Source organism: Opisthocomus hoazin, chromosome 24 (assembly GCF_030867145.1).
Source record: "Opisthocomus hoazin isolate bOpiHoa1 chromosome 24, bOpiHoa1.hap1, whole genome shotgun sequence".
Lineage (NCBI taxonomy): Eukaryota > Metazoa > Chordata > Aves > Opisthocomiformes > Opisthocomidae > Opisthocomus > Opisthocomus hoazin.
The window spans coordinates 6,722,466-6,749,871 of record NC_134437.1 but is presented as its reverse complement, the minus strand read 5'-3'; the positions used below and the strand labels follow the sequence as shown (position 1 = coordinate 6,749,871).

General features: G+C 58.5%; 1 protein-coding gene across 3 annotated transcripts; it reads left to right on the top strand.

The window, feature by feature from the left end:
- The first annotated feature begins 1,032 nt into the window (after positions 1-1,032).
- On the top strand, positions 1,033-20,829 carry ST14 (ST14 transmembrane serine protease matriptase). Of its 3 annotated transcripts, none has more exons than XM_075442602.1 (19): positions 1,033-1,117; positions 11,165-11,324; positions 11,558-11,685; positions 12,195-12,265; positions 12,709-12,869; positions 13,152-13,187; positions 13,664-13,901; positions 14,026-14,165; positions 14,565-14,662; positions 15,190-15,299; positions 16,569-16,699; positions 16,970-17,074; positions 17,378-17,485; positions 18,290-18,403; positions 18,542-18,670; positions 18,955-19,141; positions 19,242-19,516; positions 19,686-19,822; positions 20,304-20,829. In XM_075442602.1, the coding sequence occupies exons 2-19, from the start codon at positions 11,168-11,170 to the stop codon at positions 20,463-20,465; spliced, it is 2,487 nt and encodes an 828-aa protein (XP_075298717.1). In that variant the 5' UTR covers positions 1,033-1,117; positions 11,165-11,167; the 3' UTR covers positions 20,466-20,829. The 3 variants fall into 3 exon arrangements, with proteins under 3 accessions (XP_075298717.1, XP_075298716.1, XP_075298718.1); XM_075442601.1 differs by lacking the exon at positions 1,033-1,117 and adding an exon at positions 3,156-3,293; XM_075442603.1 differs by lacking the exon at positions 1,033-1,117 and having other exon boundaries at positions 11,304-11,324; positions 11,562-11,685.
- The last annotated feature ends 6,577 nt before the right edge of the window (positions 20,830-27,406 follow it).

The window sequence follows — 27,406 nt, the reverse complement described above, 5'->3', positions numbered from 1 at the left end:
GCATTGGAGATCAAAGCGTGGGTTCCCGTCCAAATTACACAGTAATCCTTCAACAGCTTTCTGAAAAGTAGCACCACGGGTCGGCTCTGCCTCGGAGCAGCATGTGGCCAATTGAGGGCAGCTCCCTGCACTTTTCCAGGTCCCACTCTCCACAGTCAGTAATTATTCTCCTTGCCTTCCAGATGGGAGAGGCTGAATCACACCAAGACAACTCGCCTCCGGCCGGGGTGCGGGAAGAGCTGTCCCCGTGCGGGTGTCGGTCTGGGGTACCCAGCGTTCACCTTTGCTCTCGGGGGCTGCGGGTTCAGCTGGAAACCCCAGGGTGACGTTTTCCCCTCCTCCCGCTGAATCAGCCCTGTGTTTACCCTTTGGAATGCAAAGTAACAGGACACCCTGTGAGTTTTATCTCTCTCCCAATCTTTTGTATCAGCTCTCAAAGTTGCCGGACCGGATTGAAGGTTTTAGCTGCAGACAAGAGGTGGTTTCGGGTTGTCTGGCAGGAATCTGGGTGGGAGGGCACTGCCGGTGAAATTTGAATCTGGGAGTAGAGCAGAACCCTTGAGACACACTGCGGGGAGGAAAAGCCTTTTCCAGTTTGGGTCCGGCCCTTCGCTGGCGTGGCGGTGGGGATGGATGGTGCTCCTTCACGGAGGTAGAATTGCTGGGAGCTGCCTCCACCAGCAGACTTCTCCCCCGCAGGCAGCCTGCCTTCGCTCCCGATGTAAGCAGCTGTGTTTTCCCTGCTTTCCCGTGGATGGCATTCCCAGGGCTGGGAGCTGACGTGGAAGTATCCCGCCTGTTCAGAGAATACTGCTCCTGCAGCTAATCCACGTCTCCTCTGGGACTCTCCCGGGGGTCGAGCTCCAGGCGGTCTCGCTCTCGCAGCTTGCATGCGGTTCGGACGAAGACGGACTTGGTTTGTCAGCGGTGCCTAAAGCGAGTGCTCTCCTTCCTCCCAAAGGCGCGTTGAACCTCGGCTCGCTGCTCTCGTAATGCCCTTGGGGCCACGCTGATCCGAAGGGACGACGTGAGGAGGAGGAGGAGGTGGCAGCTTTTGTTGAATGAACTGGTCTAAGCGGGAAGAAACAGAGGCTTTGTTGCTGACTGCTGCACGTGGGTAAGTGGCTCGATCTTTATGCTTCAGTTACATCTCCCTTCGTCGCGGCTGGGCTGGGCTCGGCATCCTTCGGCCAGACTAGAGGGACGCGTGGAGTGTCTTACTGCGAAAGCACTTGGCAGGCTGCTTGTTGGGAATGGCTGCTTTGGTGTTTTGGGACGGTACGGTGCCCAGAAAGAGGGGGCCCTCATCCGCCGCGGTGGCTGAGCGACACAGCCACAAAATAAATCACAGCAGAGAAACGGGAATCCTGTCATTTAGGGCTCTGAACCAGCTGCCTCCCAGCTATATAACATTTTGTGTTTAGCATGTCTACTGCTTTCTTCTTTTCCCCCACGGTGATTGCATCCCCTCGTTCAAAGAGCCAGCTGGCTAAATGAATTAGTTGGTAAAATGTCAGCGGCTTGAAGGACAGGAAACAGTGGGCAGTCGCAGCTCAGTGTGAAACCACGGGTTGTGGATCTTTGCGAGAGAGACCTTAGGCCTCACAGAGCGAGTCGGCATCTTGCCCTCGTTAGCTGCATCAGGGGTGTTTGCCTGGCACCTTCCTGGAGGAGATCAGTCGATTTGCTGAAGAGGAGAAATTAGCAGAAACGGAGAGCGGCGGTTCAGCTGGGACTCACTCCTTTGTACCTAAAATACGCTGTTTTGCGGGGAAATCGAGTCAGGCTGGAGCGCTGCAGTCAGCCAGTCAGGGAGTGGCTGTAAAACCGGAGCGCTGGGCAGGGCTGGGCATCAGCGGGGGAGCTGAGCAGCTCCTGACATCAGCCAGCCGGGTGGTTTCTGCAGGCTGACTAACGAAGCCACCCTTGGAAGGGGGATACCTGGAATCCGGAGATGCAGGATCAGAGACCTGGCACCCTCTGGCTTTTTTCCCCGGAGAAACACCTGCGAAAGGGACACAAAACTCACACTTTTCAGGGGGCATTTCAGAGCGAGCGTAAACAAAGGTGACCCAGCAAGCATCTCCCTGCGGCGTGTGAATCAGTGGGCAACTCCTGTTACACCAAAAACAGCTTTCTGGGAAATTTAGATGTTCAGGTGTGGGGGAAAAATCAATTTTGGGGTGTAAAGGGGTTCAGATCAGCGGTGGGATGGCCAGTTCAGCCTTCAGGTAGATTGATGGGCATGTCACGTGTTGGTATAGACTATCACGTGTAAGACAGAGAAGGGAAGATCTTTTCCAAGAAATATAACGTTGGTCTGGCTGTCTTTAATCTTAACTTACTCTTCAACGTGAGAAATCGAAATCCTGGAGGCGGGGAGGAGCCATCTTTCCAAGAAGGAGAAAATGACGGAGCAAGACTGTGTCAGGAATGCCGATTTCAGTGCTAAAAGCCGCTTTCAGACCTGCCTGAGAGCATTCTCAGAACCCAGGGCTTTGCTGCTGGTCCCTCCTTCTCTTCTCCGGGGGCACCATTTAATATTGGGCCACGCAGCCCCCGGGAGCTGTTGCTGACGCGTGCCAAATTTGGATACCTGTGCGATTTCTGCTGTGCCGCTGTGTGGCTCGTCGTTTTGCAGCTGGTCTCCTCTGCTTGGTAAGAGATGGCTCGTTCCTCAAGCGCTGCACCCTAGCTGAGAGCAGGTTGCAGGCTGGGAGAAAGGGAATATTTTCCTTTGGCAACCTCTGAGTGTGCCAGATGTTTTTGGGGAGAGCAGGCTTGTCCCAGGGGCTGAAGTGCCCTCTTCGCAGCGGGGTTTCGTACCATGGGAGTTGTTGTCACCCGAGAAGGGACAAGACCTCGGGTACATAAAGCTTTGCCCTAGAAACCGCTGCGTACGTGAGTGCTGGCGAGCCCTCCAGCTGCCTGCGGGTGGCTGGCGTTGATCAAAGACGGCTTTTTCAGGTTTTGTTTCCCAAAGCGAAGCGCCTGGCCAAAGGGTCCCTTCGGACGATGCGGGGCTTTTGGGCACGGCTTTCCGGGCACGACTTTCTCCCCCGCGGGAGCAGCAGCCGGACACGGGAGCGTCGGGGAACCCGCGGAGCGTTTCCGCCTTCCCGCACCTGCCCGGAGCGCGGAGAGGAGGAGCCGGGCGCCGTGCCGAGCCCAGCCGTGCCGAGGCGAGCAGCAGCCCCGCCATGGCGGCCTGAGCCGGCGCGGCAGCCGCCCTCGCCATGGAGCGAGGCCCCACGGCCGCCGGTGCCGGCATGAGGTACAGCGCCCGGCCGAAGGTAGGAGCGGGACCCGGTGCTGGGGGGGACGGCGGGGTTTCCCGAAAGCACCCAGCCTTTCGCCGAGCCGCCTCGTCCTCCGCTCGCTCCGGTTCCTCTGAGCCTCGCGGGTCAGGAGTGAGCGGGGCGGCTCCGGATCCCTCGGGACGAGGGGGACATTCCCGCTCCCCCCCTCCGCCATCGGGTCAGGGCAGGAGAACCAATCTGGGGGGACGCTGCTGAGCTCAGCGGAGCCAGGGAGAGAAAAACCAGCGTTGGGAAAGTGGAAATCCCTGCCGGTCGCGGTGCGGCCGACGTTAGACCACCTCGGCTGAAGCTACGCGCTGGGGATGGGAGTAAAGACAAAGTACACGGGGAGGCGAACCCTTCGTAGCGTTGTTTAGCAACAGACCTAACTAAACCTGCTCGGGCCGTCAGAAGGTCTGACCTGAACCGAGGGCTTTGGGGCTGCGTTAATTAACCGGGGCTTTATCAGCGTGCTTCAAAACTTGAGCGAGGTCAAGCCGCGGTCTCGGCTTTTTGTGTGGGTTTTCCTGGCCGAGGGTCGGGCAGGGACTGTTGTTTTTGGGTTGCACCTCCGGAGTTTGTCCTGTGCCATGGAGCTGTCAGAAAGCTGGCCTACAGCGAGAAGAAGTTTCCCTCACCTCCAGCTCCGCTGTCCTGCGGCTGCCGGGGCCACCGTGACTGCTGGGAGCGGCAAGGAGATGCTCTGGCAGCTCGAGCTCGGGGTTCCCTGCCCGGGTCGGGGTGACACTGCTGCGTGCAGCGTGATCTTCCCCGCCGGGCTTCTTCTCCTGACAAAAGGTAGCTTTGCACGCTGGTGTGTCCTCACAGCGGGGCTGAGCGCTCGAGCGAGTCCCTTCAGCGCCGGGTCCTTCCCCCTGGTTCTGGATCAGTTTCCCCCCCCTGCGTCCATTTAAGAGGAGCTGGTCTGATCCGGGAGGACTTCCCCAAAGACGGTGCCTGCCTGCCGGGCAGCGAACAGCCCGAGGGATTTCTCCGCCGTGGACCGAGCGTCGTTGGACTTGGCTCCCTACAAACAGGACAGCGGAGCAAATGTGAGTTGGTTAGCAATGACTGAGAAGGAGCTGCGACAGCGCTGGGGCGCAGCGAGGAGAAGCTGCTCCTCTTCCTCGGGAAGGTGCAGAGCTTTCCTCTCGGGTAGGGGCTGGTGCGTGAGCTGCTTGCTCAGGCCAGTTTTGCTGCTGTTGGTGCCAAGCTGGGATGAGGAAGGCACGATGAGAAAAAGGCTGAGGCCAATCGAGAGCACGCCAGACCTTTGCTCAGCAAACAAACGATCGCTGTGTAAAGCCACCGAGGGAGCAGCGTGAGCGTTGTCGAGGGCCTGGCCGGGGGGAAGGTGTCAGAGCAAAGGTTCTCGCCTTGCCCAGGGTTAGAAAATGCCGTTTCCACCCGAAGGCCGCCGGGGCTTGCCTTGTAAATAAAGCGCTGTGAGATCCAGGCTCTGGGCTGGGGTGGAGGAAGGGGCAGCTGAGAGGGGTGGGTTTGCCAGACAAAGGCTTTGCCCGGTCGGAGGTGCTGGTGTTCGCCCCGCTGTCGGCTCCGAACGTTCAAATATCGCGGGCCAGATCCGCCACAAAACCCTTCAGAGTCGGTCAAGAGCGTGGGCGAGATGCAAGGATGAGCGTGGCGTGTTCGGTCGAGGTCTGGAGCGCAGCTGGCTTTGTGGGGCTGCTGGAGGGCGTTTCTGCTGCTCAGGCAGTACGTTCTGTACCAGGAAAGGATTAAGAGAGTTTTAAATAAGCTGTCTGCATCCATGGCATGTTTCTTGTCTGGTCTTGGGACATGAAGTGTGTGGCGGGGAGGAATTTCATGGCCCATAGCGACGTGTATCAGGCTTGTAAGGTAGCTGCATTTCCCCCTTCTCCCCAGGAACTGCCGAGACTTCAGGGTAAAAGTCTCTGCTGCGACCGAAACGCAGCGAGAAGCCGGGTGGCTGTTTCAGAGCCGCTGGGTTGCGTGAGGCAGCCGCGCTGATGAGCCCGGCGCGGGGCCGCGAGCCAAGCCTGCGCTGTCCGCTGCAAACATTAACTTGGGTTTCTTCTGTAATAAACCTGCAGGAATTTGGTTTCTCGGGTGACTCAGGATGGTCACAAGACAGTCGAAGGCTGGTGAGGATTGAGCTCGAAATTGCTGTCTGAAATAGGGGGGTGTGTGTGTGACTTGTCTCTTTCACTGTGGCGCTTGCCCTCTGTGCCCGGAAGGGAGGGAGTCTGGAGGACTCGGTGTTCTTTTTGTGCTGCTCTGTATTCCCTTGTCGGTTTGGATGCCGGTATTTTATGGTGTCATTGCCCTTAATAAGGAACTGGAGATGAGAAATAACACGCTGGCCAAGTTTCCTCGGTGCTTTACTGCCCGTGTTGGGGCAACAGCCTGACCGTGCTGTACAGAATCACAGAATGGTTGGGGCTGGAAGGGACCTCTGTGGGTCATCTAGTCCAGCCCCTGCTGAAGCAGGGTCACCTACAGCAAGCAACTTAGCTCTTTTCATGGGTTTCTTATCAAGAGTGAGAAGTGAGAAGATTATTCTTATCGGATCTCTTCCTGGAGGAGTATCGGGGTTGGCAGCAAGAGTCGGTGCGGGAGTTGATCCCCAGAGTCGCGTGGCTGCACTTGAGCTGCCCGGCTGGAGCGGGTTGCACACCACACGTCAGCAGCTTTTGGACCTTTTTGGTTTTTCCTCACGGGAAACAGGCGGTTTCCCCTGATGCCGCCAGCACAAAGCTGGTGTCAGCTTGCAGTACGATCTGGGGAACCTCGGGCTTTGACTATGCAACGTTCTCGGCTCTTCTTGCGCTGAAGCCCACCCCGTTGATCTCCAAGGCCGGAGCGTCCCGAGCTCTGATCCCAGCTTGCTGGTTGATGAGCCGGTGGGTTTCGTTCCTCTGGTTTCTCCCGTGATATTTGTTTTAGTTTTTATTGAATGCCACCTGAGGCAGGTGTGGCTGGGAAAGGGGAGGTGGGAATTGCCTCTCGGATACACAGGCCGGGATCGGCGGGGTGTAATTACCCAGCAAGAGTCCAACCGCGTAGTCCAGTGACTCTGCTTCATCCGAGACCTCCCCGGGCCACCTCCAACTTCACGTTTGATGGGTTCCTTTTCTTGGCCGTGCACATCAGAGCCAAACAGTGGGTCTTTGGCGGTGAGGCTGCCTTGGTTGCACGTCTGCTCTTCCCTGCTGTGCTCTGTACAGCTGTGGGCCCGAGCAGTCCCGTGGCAGACCAGCTGAGGCCGGAACGTGGTAAAGTTCGAGGGAAGCAGCTGAATCTCGTAGCTGCCTTGTGCTGGACAAACAAAATAACCATTGGTGATGAGGGACAGGTGAAACTAGTGGCCAGGAGCCCAGTCCTTCCGTGGGTCGGGGTCCAGCGAACCCGGCGCAGACGCAGAGCGGGAGACGAAGCACCGATTTTGGAGGAGAGGGGTGCAGCGAGGGCTTTTGGTGCCCGGGGCGCATCGCGCTGTCTTGCTGGGACCACCAGACAAGCCAGAAATCAGGTTCTGTGGGAGATGCTGATCCCAGAAATCTCGCTGCTGGAGAGCCCATACTCTGTGGCACGTCCTGCCCTTTCTGCGGTCCCCCTTTGCAGGAGGACGTCTGCTTTCTGGTAAGCATCTCCAGCCCAGAGTCGGCTGCGGGACTTCCCACCATCCCCGTGTGCCTGCAGAATTTCCTCCTGACAGAATTACTCACTTCTGCATCTGGTTTGTCCAGTCTGGCAGAGCACGGTTGCTGTCTAAAAATACATCACGCGGCTGGGCTTACGGAGGGGGAGTGGGAAGGTTTGCTTACGCACAGGGCTGCTCGCCGAGCTCTCCTCTCGGAGGAGTTGCGTGGAGGAGACCTCCGAGCGCTCTATGCATCTGTCTGTGCCTGTTCCTTTTCCCAAGTTTCCTCGTGGAGTCTCTGCTCCAGGGGAAACCGAGGCGTGGAAGAAACGGGGCAAGGTCTTTCTGATGAGCCTTTCTCCTGGCTGGCATGTGGCTTTCCTGCCCGGGCACCGCGTGGCCACCAGAAACCTCCAGTCCTGCCGCGGGGAGCCCGATGGTGACGGTGAGGGCTGAGCGAGGAGGAGCAAGAGGAAGTAACTGAACGCGTGACTAAGGTGGAGAGAATATCAAGGAAGGTTTTCTGTTAGTAATGTTTATTGGAGTAGTTTCCTTGAGAAGGGCGAGAGAGTCAGACCTTGAGTCACTTTGGGCTGGAGGCTGCTTCTCGGGGAACCATGGACAAGGTGAGAGCGGGACGTGCTTGCAGGTCCTCTCCGGTTCACGTCTGCCGTCGCGGCGGACTGCTCGGTACACGCGAGGGAGACGTGCAGCGACCGTTGGCTGAAGGAGATGACAACTGTGGTCGTTTTTCTCTGGATTGAACTGTGAGGAGGAGGTGTTTTCCCCCGATGGGCAGGAGCGGCGGCAGCGAAGGGGACGTGCGGCACAGCGAGCGAGCCGAGGCCGAGACGCGCTGCTCGGGCACGGGCAGGGCCGGTGCCGAGGTCAAACGGGTGCTTTTTGTGCGGAGCTCGGGCAGGGAAGATTCAGCCTCTTACTCAGAGGTCGGGACACGGGACCTCGTGTGAAACCTTCCCGGCACGACCCGATTTGGCATTCCTGTAGTGCTTGGGGGATGCTTCAGATCCTTTGCCTGGCCTTGAGAAGAGGGCTCGCTGGGATCGCTGTTGCTCACCCGGGCTGCGACACGCGACGGCTGCTCCGAGCGGCTGCACTCCGGTGTCGGGGCTGGCTGGGGGACGTAACGATGCGCGGGAGGTGTGAGGACGGATCTGGAATACAAAACAGAGGGCAGGGAGGGAAACCGCTTTGGATCCCGTCTCCTGCCTGCCGCTGATCACCGGGTCACGGTGTCAGTGGCTGCTTGGGCACCTTGTACAGGAGGAGGAACAGAAATCACCTCCCTAGGAGTCCCCGCGCTCCTGTAATTTCCTTGGTGCTGTCGCTGCCGTCTCAGCCTGGGAGCAAGACTGACACAGGCGTGCTGTAAACTCTCGCAGGTTTGAGATCTTTCATCCTTTTTTTCCAAGAAGAGCAGAGAAATTGTCTAAAGAAAGATCAGACGGTGAGTTTTCTTGCCTAACTTCCTTCGGTCGCGGGGCAGGCAGAGGAGCGGCGAGAGCGTTTGTGTGTGTCGGAGGCGGAGGGGAGCTGGGTTTTTCTCCTGGTTTCATCACTCTGGTGAGTTCCTCCCATCTAAGATTTTTTCTCTCTGCAGAGGCACAACCTTTAGCTCAAAAGAGGGTGGTATAACCAGGGTGTTGTGCAGGCTGGCCTTGTACAGCAGCATCTCCTGCTCGCAGCTGGGCCCCATTTTTTTGTTTTTTCCTGACAGTTTGGTGCAACTGAATCTTGGGAATTTTGCAGAGGGACCCTCAGCTGAAAACAGGGTTTTCTTTGCTCTCGTGGTAGCCCGAGGAAACCTATTTCATTGTGCTGTTTCGCTGTTGCCACAGCAGCCCTGTAAAGTTACGCCTGGCATGCCAGAAGTGCTCGATGCTGCTTTCGGGGAAGAAATGCCACCGAGTCGACTTCAGCCTGCCAGGGGAGCGTGTTACGAAGGCCAAGACTGAGCAGCCTGTGCCCAAAAATTGTTTCTCGGAGCACACAGAGACGCTGCCTTCCCCCTGCAAGCTGGAGGCAAGGCTCTTCTTCCTCCTTCCTTCCTTGCGGCGGGTTTCTTCTCTTTACCCGGTCTGGGGGGGGATTTCTTGCGTGATTTGGGAACTGATGGGAATGAGATGGCCGTTCCGAAGACGCCTCAAACTCCAGGCAGTCTTGACTTTGATCAAAGTGCTTCTTGGTTTAGGATGTCTTGATGTTTCTTGATTGAGGATGTATTTAAGCTCTTTTTGTGTGTGTCTTCTGTTTTGAAGTTTCCTTGGGCTACGGTTTCAAGCTTTTCCTGTACGATTGTGGAAGCTGAGCGGGAATCTGAGCATCCCCTGTGGGATTGTCCTCGGTGGCCCTGCTAGGTCTTTTGTTTCTTCTGGCGGTGGCTGGATGTTGGTGATGGAAACAGCCTGGCCCCTGGGCGATGGTGTGCTTCACCTTGGTTTCCTTCTGCCCCGCCTTAGGCAGTAAATCTCACAAGTGAGCAAAGGCTTTCTTTCCCGTGCTGTAGTGAGAGCAGACGGTGCGAAAACCAGTTGGCTGCTCAGGTCTTGGTGGCCTTCTAGTAAGCGTTTGTGGATTACGGAGCCCTTTTCAGAAATGTAGGGTAAGGTGCCTGCCACGTCCCTTTCTTTTGTAAAGGGCCCGGGGCGAATACCGCAGGGAGGAGAGGCTTTGGTGAGGTGTGGAGAGTGGGAGGAGAGAGCAGAGACTGGGTGAAGAAAAGGGCAAAAGGAGTGGGGGAATGATGCAAGCAGGAGCTGGGCTTTCCTGCGCTGGGAGGCTTGGGAAAGAGAAGCCGGCGAAGCCATCGCGCCGGAGAGCGAGGGTGGCTCGTCGCCTGGGAGAGCACAGGGGGCTCGGAGGTCCCCCTGTCGAGGGGATCCCCTTTGCTGGTGGTTTTTGCTGACTTTTAGGGGTTTGTGACGCTGGCATCAGATTAGCCCGAGCCGTTCGCACGTGTTTGTGTCAGCCCTGGGCTGAGAGAGGACGGGCAGCGTCTGACCCGGCGTTGTGTTTGCGGGGACGACGTTGCCCCTTCCGGAGAGCGGGAATGCTTTGGGATGCAGCCAGTTTGTGCATTTTGCCATGTGGCATCCTTGCTGTCGTCCAGAGCCCCGCGCCGCTGCCCGGGAGGCTGATGGAGTCCCAGTAAGGCTCAGGAAAGGGGTAAATGGGAAGGTGGCGGCTGGAAAGGCGAGGCGTCCTCACGGTCTGGGCAGTCTGCAGCAGGCAGGGAGCCCTCCCTACCTGGAGGAGGCACGAGAAGAAAGCAGAAGATGTGGTCTGCTCCCTCGGCGCGTGTCAGCCGGAGGAAGTGCTGGGGTAGCCGGTGCGGATCTGGGCCCCCGAAATCCGCCCGTGCCGAGGATGCTCTGAGCTGCGTGGCACCCTCTGGAAACATCTGGGTCTGCAGCCGTCCTGCTTCCCCCCTGGGCCGGAGGTGGGTACCGAGCAGGGCAGGGATGGAGGGCAGGCAGGGTAAAGGAGCGAGAAAGCGAAACCCCCGGGCACCGAGGGCTCGGCGCGGCGACGGAGACCTTCCTCTTCATCACCCGGCCCGGCGCAGGGCGGCGGTAGCGGCGGGTGTCTTTCCTCGTTCCTTGGCAGCTGCCTTTAGGACCTGCTCTTCATTAGCCAGCACCTCAAGTCCTGAGAGACTGGCTGGTCGTGGGCTGGGGGATGTCTTCCGTGTGCATCTTCGTTTCTCTGTTTATTTATTTTAAAGGGTATTTGCTCTGAATGGGGAATCCCCAGCAGAAATGTAGGAGCGCTGTGTTGGCTCAGCAGGCATCCAGAGAGTCGTGCGAGCGTAGAGGGAGGAAGCAGCTCGGTTTCTGCTGTTACAGGAACGCTATTTATAGAGCACGCGGTGCCACATCAGCGGCGGGTGACGGGCCTGCCAAGTAGCGAGCGCTTTGCAGGGGTGAATTTTTGTCTGCGGTCTCATCTGCCGGCAGGCAGAGACCTTGGAGGTCATGGGCTTGTGACCTGCCGTGGTCACAGAGGCTGTGTGGACCTGCCCGTGAGTTTACTCGAGCCGATCACCGTGTGTTAGGTCCAAAAAGGAGTTAGGTACGCGTGGAAAAGCAAAGCAGAAGCCTTCAGGGTGGCTGTGGAGCCGACGCCGAGGCTCTGCTCTCGGCTGCTTGGTGGTTGGACCTCTCCAAACCCAGCTTTGGGAACAGCCTTCCCACCGTCCTGCCTTCTCTCCCCTTCCCAGGACATGAACAACCTGGAGGAAGGGGTGGAGTTCCTCCCTGCCATGAACTCCAAGAAGGTGGAGAAGCGCGGCCCGAAGCGGCGGGTGGTCGTTGCCGTCACCATCGTTGTTCTCCTGCTCGTCTCCCTCGTCACCGGCCTCCTGGTCTGGCACTTCAAATGTGAGTGTGACTGATGGGTGATGGCGTGTAGGGCGATACCCCGGGAGCGCATCCACGGGGAAAAGCTTCGTTCTCCTGCGTTGCTCACGCGTGCCCTCTCTAGGTCCAGGAAGGCTCTAGGAAGTGGGGGGACAGCACTTCCACTCCATCCCCTGATTCTGGTCACGGGGGACCTGCCACGCCGCGATCCCAGGCCTGACTGCCCTTTCTGACCCCGAGCTCTTGCCTCCCAGACAGGAACGCGCCCGTCCAGAAGGTTTTCAATGGCCACTTGCGGATTCTGAACTGGGAGTTCATTGACACGTACGAGAACTCCAGCTCGCCGGACTTCATCCTGCTGGCCAAGAAGGTGAAGAGCACGGTAAGAGGTTTCTTGCATCCCTCCTCTTGCCCCCTGGCCACGGGGAGCTCGCGTGTAGGACTGCTTGGAGCCTTCTCGCTCCTCTCAGCTCTCCCCGCTCGCCGTGACACGCTGGGCTGGGTGCAGGGAGCCTTGGTGTCACAGCTCCAGCCCAAGGCCACAGGCTCTCCTGCCTCTGCCACCCAGGAGCCTGCCTGGGTTAATGCCGGTGTCGGTGGAGGAGTCAGGGCTGGGAGCTGAAGCAGGAGGGTGTCTGCCCCTTGGCGCTGAAGCCGTGGCCGGTCTCGCCTTTCCCCTCAGACTCGGGTATCTGGGGAAGAGCGGGGCGAGCTGAGTCAGAGCGGGGTGCAGGGCTGGGCGCTTCTGGGACTCTCGGCTCTCCCCCTTCCTGTCTTTGGCCCCTGCAGCCAGCGATGCCGGGTACGTGCCCTGGTTTTCCGTGTCTGTCTTGAGCCTTTCCCCGCTCCTCGCTTCCAGACGTGCTGAACACCCTTCTTTCAACCTTTCAGGTGGAGGAGATCTACAGGAATCATGCAGATATTGGCCCTTACCACAAAGAGACAGTGATCACTGCCTTCAGGTGGGTGTCAGGTGCTGTCTGAGCCCTGTCTGAGGCTGGAGGAGGGCGATGCTGGGATGTCCCGCAGCCGTAGACCCTCGTTCCCGGGCTGCTGGGGACGGAGGCACCTCGGTAGTCACCCCGAGTGACGCAGCAAAGGGCGGGCAGCGAAAAGCGACCTGAAAACAGGGTTTTTTTTCTGCCAGTCCTCATCACTGTGTGCTGAGGGAGATGTCTGGGGAAACTCGAACGTGTGGTGCAGCAGAGCCCTGCGAGCCGCGGTGGGTGGTGAAAGGGACCCCCCGGGCGGGCAGGGACCTTCGCTGGGCGCAGTTTGCTTAACTGGGCGTTGAGACTCTCCCTTCCCCACGGCCGTTCTCCAGAAAAGTGGCCTGGACCCTTCTTCTGCCGATCCTTCCTGTGTCCGTCCATGCTCTCACCCCTTAATTCCTCTTCCCCCGCAGCGAAGGCAGCGTCATCGCCTACTACTGGTCGGAGTTCCTCGTCCCCAAGTATCGGGAGCAGAGTCTGGACAGGGCGATGATGAACAAGCAGAACCTGGTCCAGAACTGGAACCCCCGCCTGCGAAACCCCATGCTGAAGGTGGAGTCGATCGTCGCTTTCCGTGAGTGCTGGCTCGGCCGTCCCCGGGCCTCTGGCGTGGGACGGGGGGGACACACGTGTCGCTGGGGGAGGCTGCGCAGACCCTCTCCCCTCGCTCGAATGCTCTGCAGAGGCAAAGCTTGATCACTGGGCCAGATCACTCCCCGGAGCCCCTGGCCAGCTCGCAGGGAGAGACCCCTCGAGCGAGGCCACGTCAGTGCTGGTCCCAGGGACCACTTCAGCTTTCCACCCGGAGACTTTCCACGGCCCAAAGGGTGACAACGCCTCTTGTTTTTTCTTGCAGCTGCCGACCCCAGCATAGCGAACTCCGGACGGGACAGTAAGTACAGAATCACAGAATCACAGAATCACAGAATAATAGGGGTTGGAAGGGACCTCTGTGGGTCATCTAGTCCAACCCCCCTGCCGAAGCAGGGGCACCTACAGTAGGCTGCACAGGATCTTGTCCAGGCGGGTCTTGAATATCTTCTTCAGTCTCCTAACAGCCTCTGTGCATCCCCAAGACCTCTGTTGGGGTGGCATTTTCCCTGGTGAGGTGGGAAGGGACCTGAAGAGAGGTGCCCCGTGCGCAAGGCAGGCTCCCGTGTCCTGCCCGGAGCTGGTTTGGGGTCGGCCATTACCTAGCACGAGCGAGTGGCCCTGGCTGCCCATCCCTTGGGTGCTGATGAGCAAAGGGTGCTCCCTGCAAGAGGGATCTGCCCGGGAACGATGAATTACAAGTGCTGCAGTCTCCGAGAAAGGCAGGGCAGAACCTCCTCCTGTGTCGTGCTAACTCTCCTCCTCTCTCCTGGGCAGACAGCTGCATGTTCGCCCTCCACGCCAAGGAAGGGGAGATCACCAGTTTCACCACGCCGGGCTTCCCCAACAGCCCGTACCCCAACAACGCGCGCTGCTACTGGACGCTGAGGGCGGACGCCGGCTCCGTCATCAGCCTGACCTTCAAGACGCTGGAGCTGGAGCAGTGCAGAGAGGACAGCGACTACATCAAGGTGTACAACTCTCTGAGCCCCGTGGAGCCCCACGCTTTGGTCAGGTGGGCGTCCCCGTTACTGGTGGCAGGGTGACACTGAGAGGTCCTGATGGTCCCTGAGCTCCTGTCCCTGCTCAGAGGTGACCTGTGCTGCTGTGTCTAACGGATTTTGTCCCTCCCTTCCTAGGCTCTGTGGGAATTACGCCCCTTCCTACAACCTGACCTTCCTGTCCTCCCAGAACGTCATGCTCGTCACGCTGGTTACCAACAAGGAGGGGAGATTCCCCGGCTTTAAGGCTGAGTTCTTCCAGCTCCCGAAGATGAAGGGTGAGCGGAGGCCTTGGCCCGGTTCCCCCCTCACCTCTCCCCGCCGCGGGCGCAGCTGCGGCTGCGGTCGGTTTGCCGGGGACGTTTCCAGGGCCGGGAGACCTGGAAGCAGGTCACGTCCTGGCTCTTGGAGCATCCCTTGCCTTCGGTGCTCTTGGCTGCTGTAATGACGTCCCCCGAGGAGGGCAAAACAAGAATTACGGTGGATTAGACACGCAGATTGGTGCATGCAGGAAGCACCTAATTGATCTCCTGGGTTCCCTCCAAGCCTTGGAGCAGAGCTGCTCTCTGCAGAGATCGACTTAGCGTCTGCCTCCCTTCCTGCCTCGGGCGGTAGCCTGGGGAAACCTCATCTCTCCATGTCCCTCACCCGCTTCCATCTTCCTGCTTATCTTCCAGCCTGCGGTGGGACTCTGAAAGGAGAGAGCGGCACCTTCACCACTCCCTACTACCCGGCACACTACCCCCCGAGCACGGACTGTGTCTGGAACATAGAGGTGAGACGGGGGCCTTAATTACTCTGCCAAATGAGCTCACGGGTGCGGGACGCCGTCCAAGCGAGCTCACGGCGTAGCTGCCTGGAGACTTCCAGCCTGGCGCGACTGGAGGGAGGCTCGAGGAGCCAAAGGCAGGAGAGGCTGCGAGAGGCCCGAACCCCGCGTGACGCTCACCGAAGCCCCCGATAACTGTAGCTTTACACAAAAAAAAGCACTAGAGGACGTGGGCTTTGGGACAGGCCGATCACTTGCCGGCAAAACTGGCGGTGGGGAAGAAGTCTCTGGCCTCAAGCTGCCCCTCTGAGTGCTTGTTTGATCTGGGGTTGTGGGGTCAGCAAGCCAAGCAACGATCTAAATGACAGCGTGAGCCGTGGTGGCTTTTCAAGAAGGTGTTTGTTTTTCTGCTGGATTTCTGTCCTTTTTCACTTCTCTTCTGTCCCCGCAGCAAACCCTTTTCCCCCCCAAATTTATTCCCGTTTTCTGTGCTCCGGAAAACAACGTGGCTCTGACTCTGCTTCCTTCTGCAGGTCCCCTCGAAAAAGAACGTGAAGGTGCGTTTCAACATGTTCTTCGTGCTGGAGCCCGGCATCCCCGTCAGCTCCTGCACCAAGGACTACGTGCAGATCAACGGCACGAGGTAGGCGTGCGGTTCCGCGGCACCTCGGGCTTTCCTCCAGCTTGTGGTGGGAACGAGCGTGCCAGTGCTTCTGGGGGGTGCAGCGAGGCAGGGGGGGGCTTGGGTCTGACCTGCTCTCGTAGCTCGACGCCCCGTGGTGTGAGGGGAGCCGCACGCTTCGCTCCGGGGCTTCAACCTGGGGTTTGTAACGTGCTGCGGCTGAGTCCCCCCTGGCACTGTGGAGCCTCGCGTGAGGAAAAGCAGAAACATCTGGCGTGGTTTCCCCTGAATGAGCAAATCTCCGTCGCTTTGTGTCCTGCGATGCGTTCGCTGTTTGCTGTTGCACAGCCCGGCGTGAGCTGGGCCGGAAAGGCGGCTCGGTGCTGCGCAGGGGAAGCGAGCGGTGTCGTTTCGCGACGTTTTGGGCAAGGGAGCTGACCCCTCCTCAAAGGGAGGAGGTTTCGGAGTCGGCAGCTGCATCCCTGGCCCTGGCTGGGTCCTGCCAGCCCGCGGTGGGGTGGGATGCTGCAGCCTCGGAGGCCGCAGGGGTCCCGGGGCACGGCGGACGCGAGGTCAGAGGCATCGCTGGGTCGGGCAGGGGTTTGGATGGTCTCACAGAATCACAGAATGTTCAGGGTTGGCAGGGACCTCTGTGGGTCACCCAGTCCAACCCTCCTGCCCAAGCAGGGTCACCCAGAGCAGGCTGCACAGGACCTTGTCCAGGTGGGTCTGGAATATCTCCAGAGAAGGAGACTCCACAGCCTCCCTGGGCAGCCTGGGCCAGGGCTCCGTCACCCTCAGAGGGAAGAAGTTCTTCCTCATCTTCAGCTGGAACTTCCTCTGCTTCTGTTTGTGCCCATTGCCCCTTGTCTTGTCACTGGGCACCACTGAAAAGAGTCTGGCCCCGTCCTCCTGACCCCCACCCTGCAGATATTTAGAGGCATTTCTAAGGTCCCCTCTCAGCCTTCTCTTCTCCGGGCTGAACAAGCCCAGCTCCCTCAGCCTCTCCTCGTAGGAGAGATGTTCCCGTCCCCTCCTCATCCTCATAGCCCTCCACTGGACTCTCTCCAGCAGCTCCCAGCTTGATGTCCACAGCAGGCCCAAATCGTCTGCCAACGGCAGCAAAATTCATCTCCTGCGTGCGGACCCCAAGGTCCAGCAGCTTGTGCCAGAACCAGCCCCGCGCTCCACTCCTGGGCCCCTCAGCTGGCGGGGGCTTCGGGGACGGAGGAAGGCTTGCTGGGCGCTGCCCCGCAGCTCTTCGTTCATCTTTGCTCTCTCTCCCTGCAGGTACTGTGGGGAGCGTGCCCAGTTTGTGGTGGTCAGCACCACCAACAAAATAGAGGTCGGGTTCCACTCAGACCGCTCCTACACGGACACTGGCTTCTCTGCCGAGTACCTGTCCTACGACTCCAGCGACCGTGAGTTGAGACCCTGGGGCTGGGGGGGGCTGGGGGGGGCTGGGGGGGGCTGGGGAGGAAGGCTGTCCCTCCTCTGCCTTTACACTGCCCTGTGAATCAGGCAGCGCCCTTTTGGGGGGATTTGGAGCGCGTCTCATCCCGCAAACCTCCCCGTATTCCTGCGGAAAAGCTGCTTGTAACGCCGGAGGCTGCAGGGACCGTTGGGTGCCGTGGGGAAGGGACGCAGAGAGGGGCTCACGCGTCGTTTTGTCCCTTTTTCCCCGCCCTCAGCCTGCCCTGGCAAGTTTACCTGCAACACCGGCCGCTGCATTGACAGGAGCATGCGCTGCGACGGGTGGCTCGACTGCGTCGACGGCAGCGACGAGAGGTCCTGCAGTGAGTCCGTCCCTCGGCTCGCGTGCGGCTGGTGACGGGGAGGGCCGCGTTCTGGGTGACTCGGCCTCGGAGCCGCGGGTTCCTGCTAATCCAGCCCTCTCCCAGTGGGATCTCCCTCCCTTTCCAGTTCCTCCCAGCTGGGAGTGTGTTTTTCCCATTTAATCCCCGGGGTTGTTGTGGGTTTGGCTGAGCTGGGTGGTATAAAGGGACGTGTTTTGGTACCGAAGCGGGAGGGTATGGTGGAGCACACCTGGAAAAACCTGGTGGCAGGTGGCTGATTTCTCTCTCTCCCTTCTTTCTCAGCCTGTACCGACCAGCAGTTCAGGTGCCAGAACGGCTGGTGCAAGCCCAAGTTCTGGCTCTGCGACAACGTGGACGACTGCGGCGACAACAGCGACGAGCTGCAGTGCGGTAAGTAGCTCGCCCCGCGGTGCCGTGTCGGAAAGGAGCAGGCAAGAATCACAGAATGGTGGGGGTTGGCAGGGCCCTCTGTGGGTCACCCAGCCCAACCCCCTGCCCAAGCAGGGTCACCTACAGCAGGCTGCACAGGACCGCGTCCAAGTGGGGCTGGAATATCTCCAGAGAAGGAGACTCCACAGCCTCCCTGGGCAGCCTGGGCCAGGGCTCCGTCACCCTCAGAGGGAAGAAGTTCTTCCTCATCTGCAGCTGGAGCTTCCTCTGCTTCTGTTTGTGCCCGTTTCCCCTTGTCCTGTCACTGGGCACCACTGGAAAGAGTCTGGCCCCGTCCTCCTGACACCCACCCTGCAGATATTTATAGGCATTTCTAAGGTTCCCTCTCAGCCTTCTCTTCTCCAGGCTGAACAAGCCCAGCTCCCTCAGCCTCTCCTCATAGGAGAGATGTTCCCGTCCCCTCATCATCCTCGTAGCCCTCCGCTGGACTCTCTCCAGTAGCTTCTCATCTTTCTTGAACTGGGGAGCCCAGAACTGGACAGAGTACTCCAGATGGGGCCTCACTAGAGCAGTGTGGAGGGGAAGGAGAACCTCCCTCGACCTGCTGGCCACACTCTTCTTGATGCACCCCAGAGAACCCTGAGGGTGAGCGGAGCTGTAGGAACCGTGGGCTTTTGGGAAAGAAAGGGCTGCGTTAATCAGTGGTGGGGTGAAGTTTGGAGAAGGAAAGATGCAGGAACTAGAGCCTGGGGATGCAGCGTGCTGTAGCTTGACGTGTCTCGCTGGGATCTGCCCTCTCCCCAGGCTGCGCGGCCGACAGCTTCAAGTGCAGCAGCGGGAAGTGCATCCCCAGCGCCCAGACGTGCGACGGCAAGGACGACTGCGGGGACGGGAGCGACGAGGGCAGCTGCGACAAAGGTGAGGGTGGGATCCCGGGGGTTTCCTCGCCGCCGGGCAGCTTTTCATGGGGTTGTCGCATCCTGGGGGTGGGCAGAAGGGCTCGGGAACAGCGTGACCTCCGCAGAACCAACCCTTCTCCCTTCGTCCCGCCTTTAGCGGTGCGGACGACGGTCGCCTGCAAGGAATACACCTACAAATGCCGCAGCGGGAGCTGCATCAGCAAGCAGAACCCGGAGTGTGACGGCGAGCAGGACTGCGAAGACAATTCTGACGAGGAGAACTGCGGTGAGCACCCCGGGGAAGGGGGGGACGTGGTTTTCCAGGCCTCTTAGAGAAATACTGAAGCGCAGAGAGAGCCCTTGGGTTTTGCTATGGGGTGGTTTGATCGAAAAGAGCCGAGCTGCTGCTTTCAGCAGCATCCACATGGATAATGCGGGGGTTCAGCTGCACATTTATGGCTTGGCCAGTAAATATTTTGGCAAATTTAGCGTTTGTGCTCCGGGAGATATCGCAGGGGAGGTGTTGTGCGGGAAGAGGAGTGACCAAGTGCCTTTTCCCCCCCGCCGCAGACTGCGGGACCCGCTCCTACACCAGGAAGTCTCGGATCGTCGGCGGGCAGAACTCGGACGTGGGAGAGTGGCCGTGGCAGGTCAGCCTCCACGCCAAGGGCCAGGGCCACATCTGCGGGGCCTCGCTCATCTCGGCGAGCTGGCTGGTGTCGGCGGCGCACTGCTTCCTGCAGCTCCAGGGCATCAGGTAGGTGGGAGCCGCCGTTTCGAGGAAAAAAGCCACGATTTTTTTTTGCGAGGCTCTTGTCGAGGAGACTGCGCTTCACCCTGGGCTCTGCGGCTCGCAGGTACTCGGACACCAGCCTGTGGACGGCCTACCTGGGCCTGACCGACCAAGGCAACCGCGACGGTGCCAACGTGCAGACGCGGAAGATCAAGCGCATCGTCTCCCACCCGTACTTCAACGACTACACCTACGACTACGACATCGCCGTGATGGAGCTGCAGAGCCCCGTCACCTTCTCCTCCGTCGTCCAGCCCGTCTGCCTGCCCGATGCCACCCACAACTTCCCCGTGGGCAAGGACCTGTGGGTGACCGGATGGGGAGCGACCACGGAGGGAGGTGAGCGCTGGCATTGCCTTGTTTTTGGGGTTTAAATGGAATTGAACAATTTTTTTTGTGGGAGCGTGCGACGTGGATGTCTCGGTCCTGCCGGAAAAAGCAGGCTTGTTGCAGCGGGGAGGGAAACGCCGCTTTCCCAACGCCTCACGCTGCCCCTCGTTCCTCGCAGGCAGCGGAGCCTCCATCTTGCAGAAGGCAGAAATCCGGCTCATCAACCAGACGGTGTGCAACCAGCTGCTGACGGACCAGCTCACGCCGCGCATGATGTGCGTCGGGGTCCTGACCGGCGGCGTGGACGCCTGCCAGGTAAGCCGGCGCTCGGGCTTAGCCTCAGGTAGGCAGCGTCAGCTCAAGGCCCTTTTTATTCTGGCATTTCCACGCCGACCGTGCAACGAATCGCCGCGGATCCTCCTCGACCGGGACGATGGACGGAGCACCAGCAGCGAACTGGGTCGACGCATGACTTAGTCTGAAAAACTGCAGCCCACCAACGCACGACTTAGTCTCCAAACCAGGCAGGAGAACGCTGTGGGCCTCACTTAGCCAGACAGGGTGCTTGTTTAGCTGTGTTGTGATTCCTCTTGCAGTGATTTAATACTCATTTTGGCCATATGAATAATTTTTTTTCCTTGATACAGAGAAACAGGCATGAAATGGGACAGACAGCTGACTTAGATATTTTTTTTCAGCCTTTTAGTGGTTGTGGAGGGGGTTTTTTTGGTGATTTACTCTGTTTATTGCTTTGTGTGGGGTTGGTGCTTATGGTACTGTGTGTGTGCCCACGCAGGGAGACTCCGGGGGGCCGCTGGTCAGCGTGGAGGGCAGCAGTCGGATGTTCCTGGCCGGCGTGGTGAGCTGGGGCGACGGCTGCGCGCAGAGGAACAAGCCCGGAGTCTACACCCGTGTCACCAGCTTGCGGGACTGGATCAGAGAGCAGACGGGCCTTTAGGGACACGCGCAGCCCTGCCTGGGTGCAGGCTCCTCTTGTGTGACACTGGCTGGAGCTGGTGGGCTTTGTGCTTTGCTCCAGCCTCTACTGTGAACTTGAGCCCTCCCTCTACCTCGCCGCAAGCATCTGGGACTCCACGTGGAGCTGAGGGTTTGGTTTAGTCCTTTGTATTCCACAGCTCAACTTAGACATTTCCCCCCCAGCGCAGCGCCCATGACTGAGTTGAATGAGCAGGCATTCCAGGTATATAGAAACAATAAACTTAAAAAATAAAAAAAAATTAAATTAAAAAAAAAAAAAGAAAAAAGACAAACACTTGGTGTGTTTAGAGGCAAAGTTTATTGGGACAGGTTCAAAAACAACCTTGTAGAATATATTCTATCTCCTTCGTTTGTTTTCAAACTGCCGTCCGCACCCCTTTCTCTGGTCTTGAGTCATGGGGGGGGGGGGAATGGGGTTTTTACCCTGGTTTGGGGGGGATCCCCTTTGGGATCCCTCCCGTCGTGGTGTCCCACGCCGCCGTGGTCTCCTCCTGTCCTCTGGTCGTGCCGAGTTGGGGGCTGCAGGGAGAGAAGTGGGGCTGTCGCTCACCCCCAGGGACACGGCTGGCAGCACAGCAGCAGGTCTTGACACGGCTTCTGGGTGCTGAAGAGTCCTGGAGTTCAGCTCCTGCAACGAGAACAGGGGTTAGCAGTGCCAGACACCACTCTTAGACCATTCTTACTTTTGTAAAGAAAATAAATGTAACAGAAAGACTTGTGAATGTGCCCCTTAGATTTCTTTTTCCTGCATAGACGTCTCCTTGCCCATGGAGCGCACACTCCAATCGAGCTGAGATAGCCCCCTCCGTGCCTGTAAATACATTGTTTTGTAAAACTCCCTGTGAAGCCCAGACCCTCTAATAAACAGATATTTTCTAATACTCTGGCTCTGTGGTTCTTCCTGAGCTTCTGGGTGATGTTCCTGACCAGGGAAACGTGCGGAACCGATCCCCGGCGCTGGGCTCTGAAAGCTCCACGCTGCTGTTCTGGGCAGCCTGGGGAAAAAAGCTGGGATCGAGTGGTTTGGGGGATCCAGGAGTGAAACAGAGCAGTTCTGGAAGCAGCCTCGTACCTGGAGAGATGTAGGAGTCATCCCTGCTGGTGGGAGCTGGGGCAGGGGCAGGCCACCACGCTGTTCCGCTTCCCTCCGAGGGCAGGCACGCAGACCCTAGGCCAAGAGCAGAGAACACCCACAGTCAGCCCCAGCACCCAACGAGGGAGGTGAGCCGAGATGTGACTTCACACACGTTCCTCCCTGCTGCTACGGCTGGCTCACCACCGGGGCAAGAAGAGGAGGAGAAGGAGTACCAAGAGCAGGGTTTCACCAAGGGACAAAACACCATTTTAAAGCTCAGCCCTGGCAGGGGGGAAGCTGGGAGACACAGAAGGGGCTCTTGGAGACCAGGATCCATCTGAAAGCAGCGGGTTCTCTTGCTGCTGCAGAGCCATTTTGTAGGCACTTAGTTCCTCGCTGCTCCCTCTGTGAAGGCCAGCTCTTTCCTTCGGCACCCAGCTAGTGTCCCCAGGGCCCATCGCGCCAGATCAGGCCAGGAGACACCTCCTCGCTGGAGGAGAGGCACCTCCAGAGCATGTTGGGGGAGCAGAGAGCCCTGAGACCCCCACAGCACCGGGTGGAGACAGAATCACCCCGTGAACTGGCCCACCAGAGGTCCCCTTGGCTCCGAGGGCACCAGTACTCAGCTCCTACACAAACCAGCCCTTCCTAGGGATGAAAAAAATAAATACATAGAAATTTTTTTATTTTTTTTTTTTAATAAAACAAGCACCAGGTCCCCAAGCTCCGACCCCACTAGATGTCCCTCTCGGCCAAGGCAGAAGGGCTCCTGAATCCTCACCAAGAAGGCAGCCAGGGCCAGCGGCCAAGGGGCAGGTCTCCGAGGAGGGAGCCAAGGGGAGAAAGAAAGAGTCAGCGGGCAGGGAAGGGAAACCCGTGTAGGCAGCGCTGGCTGGAGAGCCCAGCCAGGCAGCTCGCAGGCACCTTGTGGGCCAGGCCAGCTGCGAAGTGAAGTAATTTCGGGGGGGGAAAAAAAAAAGTGAATCAGTCTGGAAAGTCCCACCTCGGGTTGAAGGTCCAAGCCTCAGATGGCCAGCAGCCTGCTGGGTTTCCCCTCTCCGTCCACCAGCAGTTCCTAAACTATTCCCCCTCTGTACCCACCCAGCTCTGGTTGGTGCTCAGAGCTGGCAGGGTGAAACGCTGCCCGGCTGGGGTGGGAAGTGCTGGCACTCACACCCAGAAGCAGCAAGGTGAGGGGTTGGCGTGGTCCAGCAGCAGCTCGGAGGCAGAGGGGAGCACACAACATCCATCCGAGGGTCTCACACTGGCACCTCGGTCGTCTTAGAAACTGTGAGAAAAGCAAAGATCAGGGAGCCCAGTTAGATCCCTGTGGGCAACGCCTCAGCCCAGGAAGCCAAGCACAAACACCAGGGTCAGGGAGCCCAGGGGATCTCGCGCTGCTGGGAGCTGCCGGGACACAGCCGCGTCCCCTGGAAGCCACCCCAGGCAAGGCTGCCTGGAGGTCAGCGCCCCGAGCAGCCCATCCCGAAGGGGAACGGATGGCTTGCGGGAGGTGAAGCACCGGGACAGCGAGCCAGGCCCTCGGGAGGAATTACAGCTGATGAATCGAAGGAAAACATCCCCGCGACTGCTGGGAAAGCCTGGCTGGGGCAGCCCAGCCGCTCCCCATGGCCACGCACAGCAAGAGCACCAGGCCGGGGTCTGGTTGTTGCCCAAGCAGAGCTGAAAGCGGGGGAAAAAAAAGAAACTACAAACATTTCAGGGTTTGTCTTACCAGGGAGACAGAGTCTCACGTGCCTGCTCACCAGCAAAGCTTCAGCTCATGCTACCCCGGGCTATAACACCAGCCTGTCCCCATCACTTGCAAGCTGTGGACAAAATAGATTAAAAAAAGAGCTTTTAGGGCTTGCAAGCAAGAAAGCAGCAAGTTACCTCCGGCCCTCGAATCGCCCCTCGTATGGCTGCTCCGCGACGGCGCCCGTGGCAGCAGGGAGAGCCCTTCCACCCGCCGCCGTCCCCACACGCGTTGCCCAGCGTGCCGGAGCACCCACCCCAGCGCTCTCCCGCCCAGGGCTCACAGCCGGGCACAAGGACAGCAGCTTCCAGAACTCAGGAGCACGCTGTCACACGTAGTGAAGAGGAGATGCTTTGCCTGAGCCAGCTCTTACCATCCCCTCACTTCACTCCAGCCATCGGATGGTTTGTCCGCGCCGAGACAGCAGCCTTGGCTTTCTCCAGAGAGACAGGAGCCTCTCACCAGTCTCTGATGACCCCGAGATGAAGAACATACACTAAACACCCATTTTGGAGCTGGACAGAGGCCTCAGGTCCACCTAGAGCCCAGCAGTGTGGGTCTTTCACACAAACAGCATACAGAGTTTTTCCCCCACCAACGCAGAATCCCCTCAGCAGGAAGGAAGCACCAGACCCCGATCTCCATATTACTGAGGAACCTGAAAAGGAAGAACAAGAGCAGCCTCTTAGGGAGCTGCAGGTGACGGAACACAAACCTCCAGCCTCCCAGTTCCACGCTGAGCTTTGGCAGTGCTCAGCACGGCCCCGATGGAGCTGCTTTCTGTCTTGGGCATAGCCAGCAGACAAAGCACCCACCCTACCCCAACTCACAGCCCCTCTCTGAGCAGCTCAGAGGACTTGTTCTGAGACACAGGAGGCGGGTAACAGCCCCACGGGACATGACTGAGCTGCACAAGGTCCTGTGCAGCCTGCTCTGACCCTGCTTCGGCAGGGGGTTGGACTAGATGACCCACAGAGGTCCCTTCCAACCCCAGCCATTCTGTGATTCCTTACCAGCAGCACTAAAACACCACAGGACTGGTAAACCCACCTTGGGAACCTTCATCTGGAAACGATTCTTGGCGTGGCATGTGCCAGCGTGGCAAGGCCCTGCCTCGGCAGGGATCTCCAGCCATCCTCGGGGCAGCCCAGGCTCTTCGTGCTAGCACAGCAGCGGGCTTGGAGAGGGTCACTGGCAGGACAGAAAGACAGCTTGTGACCCCACGAGCGGGCAGACAGCACCCTTCAGCTCTAAGTGCTATGCCCCAGGCAGCACCGCTCCTCAGAGCGACGGCGTCCCGGTCTAGAGTTCACTGGCAAAGGTAAAAACCTTTCACATCTGCTGCACTTACTGTAAGCAGGATGACAGCTTCTTTACGAAGCAGCAGAGCTTCCAAGGAGGAACGGGCATGGAGCGTTGCCTTGGAGACCGCAGTAAGCAACGCGCTGCCAGATGACTGGGTCTCCACCGCGGCGGGCGCTCGCCAGAAGGGTGACCTCAGCGGTGCGCGATCAAACGTTCCTGGAGGAAGGGCTCCATCTGCGCAGCCCTCGGGTGAATCAGGCCACGTGGACGGTGGGTCTTCACGTCCCCATTAGTCAGGTTCTCGGGCTTTCGCCCTCCCCAGCATGGCCACAGCGCTCATCAGCGCAGAGGAGCCTCTCGTCCCCACGAAAGCAGCGGTTCCTCCCTTTGGAAGGGGCTTGGAAGGACCAGCTGTGCGGCAGGAGGTCATGAAAGGAGCACAGACCCACTGCCCACCCTCTATTTCCTCAATGAAGAGCAAAGCTCCCCATCACAGGGGATACCACGCTACCACAGACCTCCTAACCACAACCAGCTTCCCAGCTCGCCCTAAATATTGCTGCAATCATCTCAGTGGTGGACCACCGGCCTTGCTGCTAGTTCTGTCCCTTCCCCACGCTTTCAACATTTATTTCCCCCTTCCTGTGCGGGCTCCCATTTGACAGCGTACCCAAGGCCTGACCTTGGAAAATCCTCAGCTTAAGAAAAAAAAAAATAAAAAAATCAAGCTTCTCTATTAGTGCTCAGCACAAGCAGCTCCTAAAAATCAAACCAGCAGTTGCCATGTGTTCAGTGTGCCGTGTAGCTGAACATTCCCGGGGTCATCTCACCAGTTTCCACCAGTTGCAAGTACACTTGTATTCCACAGAAGAAAATCTGCCCCAAAGCCATAGCTCCCATGCATCAGCACAGCTCTGGGTGCTCACGCTGCCCACGCTATCAGTGCTCGTCACTCTTCCAGCATCACCGTAACCTTCTCCTCTAAAAGCCTTTTTATTCAGGACATGCAAAGTGACCCCGAAGGAGTTAATCAGTACTCGAGCCATCTGATGAGCATTAGCCCGCTGCAGCTCTGCGCTGGCCACTCTTCCAGCTGAAGGCTGGAATCGAGGAGGGGAACGGATCAGGTGGAGGACGAGGAAAACCTCTCTCATGGCGAGAAGTCTGCCAGGCTCCCAAGGGAAACGGCAAAAACCCTGCTGCTTGAGTCACTTAAAACTGGACCCAGTACAGGAAAATCTAGTGTAGGGAACAAGCCTTCCCCCATGGGGGGAAAATGGAGGAGTTGGATGACCTCACATCTCTCCCATCTCCAGTTCTTGTGGTTCCAGGAATTAGCCGAGGCGACAGCTTACACAGCGCAGGACAGGTAAGGCGGATGATTAACGGCTGCGAACCTGCCAGAGCCAGTCAGCCCCATCAACACAGCTCTCACACAGCATCTGGGCCCCGGGCTGCTCGGGCCACACTCAGCTCGGGGCCACGAGCAGCTTCTAACGAGAGGAGAAACATCAGCGCCCACAGGAAAACCCGCAGCCCACACAACGGCCAGGGGCAGCGAGCTGACAGCTGCCACCTCGGTGACTTTTCATCTTCACTGGTCAAACTGCCAAGCTCGGGCACTTGAGACAGGAGTTAACCAACGAGAATTTACACCTTGTGCAGTCAAAGTGTGATGTTTACGTGTTTCTGGATGAATTCTTCCAGTTACCAAGTCTGAGGCCTGACTGAGCACTGGACACTGCTGGTTTCGGTGTTCAAGAGCCACACACCTCAGGCTCACCTGGGGTCAGGAAGAAAACTCCACTAGGAAAAGCTCCTTGACTATCAGCCTCACAGTTTCTTTTGGAAAGAGCTGCTGCTAACACCTGGAAGATACTGGACAGCTCATGAGTTTTCCAGCAAATCCCAGCAAGCACAAGATGACTGGAGCACACGGTTCATCCATCGGAGGCCTGCGCTGGCTGCTGTGTTCCCCAGAACGCTTAGCAGATAAACCCAGAGAGAGAAATCACCCCCCTGAGTCTGCCTGGATCTCTGGAAGGCAGAAGCTGCCCGTGCAAGGACACTTGCCCTTGCCAGAGACTCGGCAGAGCGGCTGGGAGGTCTGTCACTGTTGTCACGCTAGCCAAGAGCCAGCCTGCCTGTTAAAACAAGGCATCTGCACCACGATGAATTCATATTTCAAGAGTTTATAGCCTTAGTAAATAAACAGGCTTACGGCTGTTTAAACACTCAGATACAACAGCCCTGGGCAAGCACCCTGAGGAACAGAAGAGTCCGAGCTGGGAGCAGATAGAGGGGAAACTCGGAACACTCCCCATCAGAGATGGGATTCCTCCCCTCTCAGAAACGCCACCTCACCCCACTCCCCCAAGCACAGTTCTCACTCACCCTCCTGCCCGCAGCTCGGTGACCGACAGAAGCCTGAGACATCTTCAGCGTGACAGGGTATCAGGTCGCCTTTCACGCTGCTCCGTCCCACTCGCCGCACACAAGCTCACACCAGCTTCACCCCGCCTGTTTGGGCAGCTCTATACAGAAAAAAAATGTAGTTACAACTTCTGTCAGTAAGCTTCTGTGCTTTTGTTTTGCTGGTTTGTTTTTTTAAGTGGGACTGATGGGATTGGAAAGCCTGCAGACTGGTTTAGCCATTCCTTAAACCACAGGGACACACTTCGTTTTTGTCCTGCTGCCAGGGGGGTTTCGGAGGGGCTGCGTGTTCCGCAGCTCGACCGCAGCCGTGGTCGCTGGGGCTAGGGCA